At 40.9% G+C, this 10,282-nt stretch overlaps 1 protein-coding gene across 1 annotated transcript in view; it reads left to right on the top strand.

Annotated features, from left to right (window-relative positions):
- AP5M1 (adaptor related protein complex 5 subunit mu 1) overlaps positions 1–7,560 on the top strand; it is a 44,906-nt gene extending 37,346 nt beyond the window's left edge. The window contains exons 9-10 of the mRNA XM_070513679.1: positions 6,569–6,625; positions 7,411–7,560. Of these exons, the coding sequence (XP_070369780.1) occupies positions 6,569–6,625; positions 7,411–7,545 (192 nt within the window). The 3' untranslated portion in view covers positions 7,546–7,560. The remainder of the gene's footprint in view (positions 1–6,568; positions 6,626–7,410) is intronic.
- The last annotated feature ends 2,722 nt before the right edge of the window (positions 7,561–10,282 follow it).

A 10,282-nucleotide genomic window follows, 5' to 3' on the forward strand; every position in this document is an offset into this window, starting at 1 on the left:
CTTTTTTTTTTTTTTTTTTTTTTTGAGGAAGATTAGCCCTGAGCTAACTACTGCCAATCCCCCTCTTTTTGCTGTGGAAGGCTGGCCCTGAGCTAACATCCGTGCCCATCTTCCTCCACTTTATACATGGGATGCCTACCACAGCATGGCTTGCCAAGCGGTGCCATGTCTACACCTGGGATCCGAACCATTGAACCCTGGGCCGCCAAGCAGATCGTGTGACCTTAACCGCTGCGCCACCGGGCCAGCCCCTGAACTCACATCTTTGATAGTTATTTCTCTTTATATTTCTTTCCATGTCTAGCAAACCCACTGATTTAACATTTTTAATAGTGATATAAACTTTCCTCCTTAAATTTAAAGATCAATTCATATAAAGAAAAACATTGAGTAAATAATAGGGTGGTAAATGGCTAATAGAAAGGTTGAAACTCAAATGAGTGCACAGAAGTTATCTTGGGCCTTTTTGAAAATCAAAGATTGATGCTTAGGGAAAACCCTCCATTATGCTACCTCAGATGGTTGTTCAGTAAAGCCCTCGGAGGGGTTAGGAAGCAGTGCAGTCGGTGGAGAAGACACTGGCTTTCAGGTTAGGCAGGCGCAGTTCAAATACCATCTCTGTTTAAAGAAACCTTGAGCCCAGGGTCCTCATTTGTAAAATCGGAATCTCACTTTCTAAGACTCGTGGATGAATTACATGCATAGCACATATAAAGAGACTGGTACGGGAGTGAGGCTCGTTTATTCCCTTTGACTCTCCCTTAAATAATATCAGCTGTTTCTAGTTTCTTCATGACTTATGAACTGGAAGTAGGGCACCATTTTTAACACTCTAATTATTTATTTATTTTTTGTAATGTGCTCCCAAAGTGGGGAAAAGTGAAATATTAAATCCCCACATTTACTGCAGCACAGAGAAATTAAAACTTTATGTTAATGGCAAAGTCAGATTTAGATTTTCATCTAGTTAAGCTAACCGGCCCACCACTTCTGCTACACACACACACACGCACACAAAATGAACTGACACACACATATATACTTGTAACACAATTTTCCTCTCTGCTTTGGTAACTAAAAGCTGAGAGCTGACATTTTGACTTTTATTTGACCTTTGCCAGAGCTTTTTCATATACATTTTTGGTTATTTTTGTGTTGTACTCATTCTACTATTCTGTCTTTACCTTCCCTTTGCTTCAGTTTATCTAAATTTTTATCCTCTTGTATCCTATTGTACTACACTATTCTATTATTTTGATCTTTCTTAATGTTATACTATTATACGTACTATTATATCCTTTATTGTTAGTTTCCTCAAACCATTTTTAAAACAAGATCAAGAATATGTGCAAAATAATGTCATTAATTCACCATCAATAATGTTCTAGGCAAAATTTAAGAGGAAAAGATAGGAGAAAATTTAATATGATCCTGAAACTGATTATGTCAGACTTCCCTGTTGACTTCTAACTTTAAGCGTTTCATTCTTGTTCAAACACAGCTAACTTAGTTATGCCATTGATTGTTGCTTTACGTCAGAAGTCATTAGAATTCATTTGACCGTTTTTTAAAAATGAGACTCACATCACTATCAACTCTACCAGTCCATGTGTTCAAACGCACATTGTCTTTCAAATCAGTATCCCCTGGAGATGATTCTAGTGAAGCTGGAAAATATTTAGGGGATTTCTGTTTGCAAAAGCCTTCAAAGCTAATTTAGAAGTTACACAAGAAAAATGAGCCTGCAATTGCCTCTCCTTTTTAAATAAAAACCGCTTTGTCTTAAGCATCTTATATTCATGGGGCTCAATTTTTAAAAATCAAATATTTGGAAGAATATGCCACACAACTTGAAGGCCATTCACAAGGAAAAGGAATTCCAGAAAGATCTGGCACAATGGCAGAATCACTGGGATGACTGTGCAGTTAACCAAAGAGACTATTCTGAGGCGCAGTTGCAAGTTCTGGAGTTTGTTTTTAAACGAATCTCCATAATAAAGTTTGCCCCGCAAGAAATAATCCTACGTGTTTCTAGGAAGCCAAAATATTTTCAATCTCAGGATTTATTTTGGTTCTGTTTGTATAAAGCATAAAGATAAATTTTTAAAATAAAAATAATTTCGTGGTCTTTTATAGCAAAGATCTATTTTGACAGGAAAATTCTAGCAATTGTACCTGCAGTGTAGAGGACTGGGGCTACTTAAAATAAAGGGAAAATAAGAATATTTGTGCCTGTGTTTTCATATTCCAATTTGGATACTCTTTCAAGAGAAACTAAAAATTATGTTTTGTAGCTCATTCTCATTCTTATGACAATCTTGTGATTATTTGTATTTAATATTAAATATTTCCTGACATTTTTACTTCAACTGTTTTTAGCTATTCACCCACAAATGCAGTAAGACTGACATAATTACCCCATTTTAATTCCTAAAAGGCGTGTATTTACCTATTTGTTTTGAGGCTTTCATGCTAGCATGCTGTTACTGTGACAAGACTGCTCTGAGCACACAATAGGGAAATAATATACATTGCACAGCAACCTCAATAGCTGAATGTTAATTTAACTAGTAAAGACAAAGTAATTACAATAATAAGTATTCTTATCTTCTGATGGAGTTAGAAATAGAACTCAAATTGTTCTTCTATAGCTCATTGGCTTAGAAATCACTGGAAAAAATCAACCAAAGTGCAACGCATGCTTGCAAAGCTGCAGCTAGTTACTAGACATCCTAGTAGAAGGCTCAGTGTAGCGTCAGTGTAGGCATTAGGGGCATAACTACAGTATTTGACACCTGGAGGGGATTATTTTTTAACACCCATCACCTCCATAGGAAAAAATTATTTTCAGTAATAATCGTGAAAGGAATGAGAATGATGGCCAGAAAAAGAGTGCAGATAGTGAAAACTTTCCTTTGTTGAATATACCATGTATTATGTTTTGTATTTGTATACAAAATGAAATATTTATTACAGAACAAATAAAGAAAAATAGACTAATACTTATAAATCACATTAATGCACTTTAAAAGGGGTGAATTTATACCTACGTATTGATCTGTCACAGTAATGAATAATCACATTACAGTAACTAAGTGAATTTTAATAAAAACCAAAACATCTGCAAGAAGTATAATTTAGACAACTAAGTCATACCACTGATGTAATGTTATATTTTCTTGGGTTATTCTTTAGTTTAAAACAAATGATTAGCAATAAAAAGGAATATTATTCAAATTTAGTAAAAGATTTGATGTTTAAAATACAATTTACACTTCTCAAGCAAACACATTACACCTCAGGGTTAGCACGCTGTTTCACTATTGTAATAAAAACTACCCGGAGTGACTGAATTGAAGTAACTCAAGTTCTGTTTCTTCATATTTAGAATCACTGTTCTAAATTGTTAATTTCAAGTACAGTGTTTAAGCGCAGGATTATGTAGGACCACAAAGTTTGGAGATAGAAACTGCCTTCGAAGCGATCGTCAACACTCCTCAACTGTCGTTACTCTGGAAAGGAATGGGTGCAGCCTAGTCCATGCATGGGGCCAACAGTACAACTGGGAATGCTCCAAATTAACTTACATGCAGGGTACATTGTTTATTAAAGGATAAGTTATCAAAATGTGCTAATTTGAAGCTTTCATATATTTTATTTCATCTCAACAATAATCACAGTTGTTGTTTAGAATTTAGACAAACGAGATGGTTTGGGAGAGGATTGGTTCCTCTAACATTATTTAGAATTGTTGGCGCATGACAATAAAAAGCAGACCAATTGTTGGTCAGTCTTAGTATCAGGTTTAGCTTCTCTACAGACAATGCATCCCCTCATTGCCTGCATCAGGAAGGGACCACCTAGCGCTCGACACATCACTGCACACTCTCATTTCATCTTTACCCCCAAAACGTGCTTTGTTTTGTGCCAAATACCTTAACTGCAGAAACATCCAGAGATGTACCACACCAGTCTCAAGTTCACTGTGCATGTTCATCAATATTCACTTAGTGAGAAGGAGATCCAAGGATGCTATCTCTTAGTAAAATTAACAATTGTTAAATAACTGTGTCTCACTGTTCCCAGGGCCATTGTACAACATGATTAGTTCTGCATCATATCCCACCATTCACCATAAAGGCTTTTCTTTTTTTTTTTTCTTTTTTACCCATTTAACTGCAGAGGCAACGCAGAGCTGGCCTTAGGTGGGCAGTACACCCTCGCCATTTTTGCTTCATCTGTGAACACATTCCTTGTCTCCACTCTGTTCCTTCCCCAATTCTAGAATCTCGGGGCTCCTGTGCTCCTAGATTTCTGAGATTACTTCAGAGTTTCTGTCCCCACTAAAGTATTAGGGACCTTGTGTGTTTGGCCATTCAGAGGATTTGCTTTTCAAGTAAGATTGCAGAGTAAGTAAAGCTTAGCATAAAGGCCAACGGTGGAATTTTGGACACTGAGAGTGTTCTGTATTTTGGGTTACAGGGCCTCCATATTACCTCTCAAATCACAGCGCGGCAACCACTCCCTACTCATCCCGCTCACATGGTCCACTCTAATAAAGTGGCGTAGTCCAAATCATTACCTCAAGATTGCAAACGGGGAATTAGGGCCTGCATGCTTATGGGAGCTGCTATCCTGATGAGGACAGGTTTTCAAATCTTTTTATAAAGTCACAAGAATTTTCTGTTCTAAAACTAAAATGCCCCCAGATTCAGGCAGTGCGATTAGCTGTGCAATCATGATTACATCGTTTCCTGTCAGTTTCCTCATCTGAAAAACATGGGAGCAAGGCAAGACGACGATCTCGGAGGTCTCTATCACCTTCTATGCTTCTGTTGTCTATATAAACCAAATTTTATGTAACCCTACTTTTATCATTTGTGGCCACATAATTTTGGGAAAGAGATGAGACAAATTATTAATAATAGGAAACAGTGATGGTGGTGACAATGATGATAGGGCTCATGGTTAGGATGACAAGTTGTGGAGTTACAAAATTCTTCCCCTTACAGAATTTTCTTGGTTGGGTCACACACACAAAGATTTTTAACAAATTCCACCTACAGACTTTTCTTTCATTCAGCAGCTGTTTATTCAGCATCTACTAAGTTCAGGCATTATATTAGGTGCTGGGAATTCAGCAGTGAATAAAGCAACCCCTCTGTCCTCATGGAGCTTATACTGTACCAAGAAGAGAGAAAAGAAAGACGTAAGTGTTGAGAGTTTAGCTAAGCCACTCCATGGTATTGCTGCCTTGGCAGCCATTTTGTGTGGCATCCATCGTGCCTTGGCATCCGAGCTGCCCACGGGGCCTTGGACTGACACCAGCCCCTCTCTCGAGCGCTTGCCCACAGAGTCACCAGTAAATCTAAGTTCCTGATATGACCCCCAATGACCCTGGAGATGTGTGCTGTCCCCCATCTCCCAGGGCCTTCTCCTGTGTGTCCCTTGGATAAGACCAAAACCCGCTCTTTTAGGTTTGAATTGACCACTCTGGCCTTTGCCTGGGGACCCCCAAGCGCTCCACCTGCGGCCCCAGGTCCTGCCGCCTCTCTGCCTGCACCTTGCCTTGACCTCCCCTCGTGGCCCCTCAAAGCTTGCTGTGCTCCTCCTCCAAGATCTGTAATACAATAGAGAATGAATGACTCTATTGCACTGTCCCTTGCAGTTTTTGTTGAACTGTGTTCCAGCGTCCGACACCCTAGGGCTCTGCTTCAGAGACGTTAACAACTCACGAAAATAAGTAAAATGTGTAGTATATCAGTAGTGATAAGTTCTTTAGAGTTAAAAAAAAAAAAGGAGAGAGAAGAAAGAAGGATGAAGAGTTCTTGGGGGTGGAAGCGGGGTACCAATGCATAATGGTGATAGAAGTCTGGGGGGGGCGGTAAGGGGCAAGAGTAAAGCTTGTGGCAAGTGGGAAAACAGCAGCAAGTGCTATGAAAAGTGGTATCCACACCATTCAGGAAAGAGAAGTGACCTTGCTTGTCACAAGGACGGCAGATGTCTCGAGGGCAGATGAAGGTGTACTCGACAAACACTTCTACTCAAACTCAATATCTTGACACAAACTAAGTGATTTTCAAACAGTTGCAGTAATTTCACAAGACCCCTGAAGCCTAATTGCAATTGCGAACTACCTTCTGAAACACCAGCAAAATCCACAGACACTAAGGAAATAGTGCTTGAAACACTGTCTCCCAGGGAATACTATTTCTCAATAAGATAGTCTGCCATTGACTCGCCATTTTCCTTTCCAGCTTTCTATCAGTAGCTATTCCTGGAAGTCAGAGATTGGAAATTTGCCATCCAGGAAACCCCTCTGAGGGTGCTTTAAGGATTTAAACTGAGAAGTTGCCCAATTCTTGGAGGCGTGAACTCCAGGGAAGGGTAGGGAGAGAGGGTTCAGGGTTGAACCAGTCCTGACCCAGAGGTACTGAGGCCAACTGGTGCCCTAGAGGACATGGGGTATAAAATGAAGAGGCCTCCGCTGGAGCTGCAGCTTTGGTTAAGCCAGCTCCCAGGAAGAGGAGTTGACCTTCATCTAAGACCTGCTTTGTCCTGCCCACAGAGGCCTCCTCGCAGCATGGGCGGCGCCTTCTGGACCACAGAGCACCCATTTTCAATGGTGAGTTGACGTGCCCCTAAGAAGCAACAGCACCAGCAGACTGGGCGGTCACAGTGAGTGTCCCGCTTCACTGGGTGGAGAAGCTGGCCCAAGCAAAAGCCCCTCATGCTCTGGATGATGGGGTCCCATTATTTGCCCATGTTTATCCATACATTTACGGGTAATTTGCAGAACAGTTCTGAGAGTTACATCTCCAAATTCCACAAATAGCTTTTGTTTTTCCCTTTCCTTAAGATGAAACTGAGTAAACTGTTCACAACCACCAAGCACAGTTTGAATCTTGTCCTCCAGAAGGAAACTTCAGGAGGAGTCCTTCTCATACAAATATCGACGGAAGCCACACAAACACACGGTATTCGAGGCAGATTCTGAACGTAGGTAACAATAACGGTCATTTGTTAAGGACTTCTTGTTGATTGGTCCCAGGCATTTTCTCTTTTAACCCTCCCAATAACCTGTGAGGGTTCGTACCTCCGTTTTGCAGAGGAGGAGAAGTGGAGTTTGCTGAGGTTAAGTGGTGGCGCCAGAATCTGAGCACAGGGCAGCCAGCCTCGGAAGATCTGCTGTCTCTCTAACACAGTGCTTTCCAGGAGGCAAACCTGATTCTTCAGCACTTGCAAGGAGAGGCCTCACGTCTGTTTTTTCCCCTCTTGTGGTCTCCCCACCCCAGCGCAGCTAACACTGAAGCTGACTTAAGTCACATTGATCTGGCCCCTTTTTCCTAATTGCGTTGGTGTGAGCACTTCTCTACTTTCGTCTTTCTTAACCCTCCCTTTTACAAACAGTGCCATTCAGCCATGTGTGCTCTCCCGCAAGGCCGCAACGATCATTTGCAGACATCTGTAGAAGAAACTTTTCGTCCTGACTCTCTCCGTTTCCACAAGCAAATGACTCTCTCAAATTTCATAGGCAAGAGGTAAGAAAAACGTAAATGTGATTCTTTGAAATGTCTCCTTCGGGTTCAAGGAACATACATTGCAGGGGCTAATTGTCAGAAAGTTTAATTGTCCCCCTGCGTCTCAAGCTTCCCTCGTGTGCTGGGGCACACCATAGGTGCTAAGAGTGAGAAAATTTGACTGCAGTTCTGCTGCGCTCTCTTCATTAAGCTAATGGAACATTTTCCTCTCATTTTCTCCCTAGGGTGGCTGTAGGAGTACAACCTTATAATTGTTGCTCTTACTGTAATTGGAGGTAGTAGGAGTATATATAATCTTAGTGTCTTTCCTATGTGGTGGTAGTTTATTTATGACCTATTGATAATTCCCAGCCCACAGCAGAAAACACAGTGAGTATTACATTAGCATTCCCTCCTAGGAAGGTGACTACACCAAGACTGTGATTAACCGCAGAACACATCGTAGGGATGGCCCATTGTACCAAATATAAACTTCATTACTGCAAAGATTGACCCCTCCGGGTATCAAGGGTGCTTATTTTTTTCACTGAAATTAGTAGAGCCTTCATCTTGACCTTTCTTTAGACATATGAAGCTTCCTGAATCTTTTTGGGAGGTCCTCAAAGGTCACCACACACCTTTTCAAAGTGACGGGGGGTCTTGACGGGCCATCGAAGTCCTGGGAGTATAATGGGTCAGGAGAAAAACATCAAAATTCAGCATTCAGCACCCTGATTTGGGGCCAATGGTCTGTACTCAGTAAAGTTTGGAGCCAGGAGGAACTTCCCCGCAAAAAGGATACTGGGATGCCCTGGGAACATGTTAACCCAAATATAAACGGGGAGATCTGCTGAGGCACAAACATCTTTTGCCAAATCTTGACCTCCTGCAATGTACCTTGATAAAATAGCCCTTTTGCTACATTTTACAAAATGTAACACTCTTTAGGACATTGAGTATTCTCTGGAAATGCTCCACAACCTATGTTGTATCTGGTCTTCATTAAAGAGTAATGGAGGAGAATTTGCATGTTGACTATTTTGCTGTTTGAAATAGTTCCATTCAAGGACTGCCCTTTATTTTTGGACAGAAAGTGTCTTCTAAGGTCAGTACATAAAGCTCATTATGTAAAAAAAATTAGGTTGGCATCCATGAGAACATAGCGTTATGTTTTCTGCCCCAACTAGGATATTGAGCATCTAACAATCTAATGCTGGACAGGACGCAGAGTCAAATATCTGAATTGTTAAAGCTTCCAAACTGCAAATTGGTATTGATCATGTTATCTACTACATGGCAAGCACAATGCTAAGAAAGTTCACAGATATTTCATTTTTTTTTTAAAGATGTTGACAGCTACTTTTTTTTTTTTTTTAAGATTTTATTTTTTTCCTTTTTCTCCCCAAAGCTCCCTGGTACATAGTTGTATATTCTTCGTTGTGGGTCCTTCTAGTTGTGGCATGTGGAATGCCGCCTCAGCGTGGTTTGATGAGCAGTGCCATGTCCGCGCCCAGGATTCGAACCAACGAAACACTGGGCCGCCTGCAGAGGAGTGTGCAAACTTAACCACTCGGCCACGGGGCCAGCCCCCAGAGATATTTCATTTTATACTCCTGTAGGAGCAGAATAATAGCCTCCCAAAGATGTCCATGTCCTCCTCCCTGAAACCTGTAAGGATGTTCCCTTATATGGCAAAAAGGACCGTGAAGATGTGGTTAAATTAAGGATCTTGATATGGGAAGACTATCCTGGATTATCTGGGTGGGCTAATGTAATCACAAAGGTTATTATAAGAGGGAGGCAGGAGAGTCAGAGTCAGAAAAGAAGATACGACTAAGGAAGCAGAAGTCAGAGTGATGTGGCCATGAGCCAACGACTGTAGGCAGCCTCTAGACGCTGGAAAAGGCAAGGAAATGGATTATCCTTCCAGAGACTCCAGAAAGAATGCATCCCTGCCAACCCATTGTGGACGTCTGACCACCAGAACTGTAGAGAATAAATGTGTGTTGTTCTAAGCCACTAAGTGTGTGGTAATTTGTTACAGCGGTAATAGGGCACAAACACAACCCCCAATAATTTTTCAAAACGAACGCATTGTCTCTACTTTACAGATGAGGAAACTGATATTTCAAGGGTATCAGGTGGCTTAGCTCACCCTGTTTCCTTTCACAATGCATAATGTGTAGCTATTTTTGACTTCACCTGCATTCTCTCTTGAAGCAGATAGATTCTCCCAAGATTTGGAAAAAGCTGCAAGATGTAATAGGCAACTCGCTAACTGGACGTCCTGTCTTTAGTCTTCAGTCATCAGGTTAGATCACTTTTTAATGAGCTTAACTGAGCTTTTTATTTTCTAAAAATTTGGCAGTTTTGTGAAGAGTAATTCAGCAGTTCTGAAATCTGAGCTTCTTGTGTTACTCCTTCTTTTGGCAAACATTTCCTTTTGTCTCATCATTTATGTTTAGACTCTGAAACAATCTATACCAAGAGGGAATAAACAGTCTGTGAGGAGAAGGGGTTTCATGTGTTTCCCAGTTTGCAACAGAAACTTTAATAAGGTAGAGTCTTAGAGAAGGATGTCATATTCCAGTTTCAACTTCACAGCCCACAGAAATAGAGAGCATGCTTTGAAATGGTTAATGGCCATTTTCCACGTCCCTCGTATCTTGCGGTTCACTGAGGTCTGCAGCAAGTCCAGATACAAAGGTCTGAGCCACATGGATTTAGATTTGCTCTGGTTTTAAGCACATGTGGCTCTATAG

This window comes from Equus asinus, chromosome 7, assembly GCF_041296235.1.
Source record: "Equus asinus isolate D_3611 breed Donkey chromosome 7, EquAss-T2T_v2, whole genome shotgun sequence".
NCBI lineage: Eukaryota > Metazoa > Chordata > Mammalia > Perissodactyla > Equidae > Equus > Equus asinus.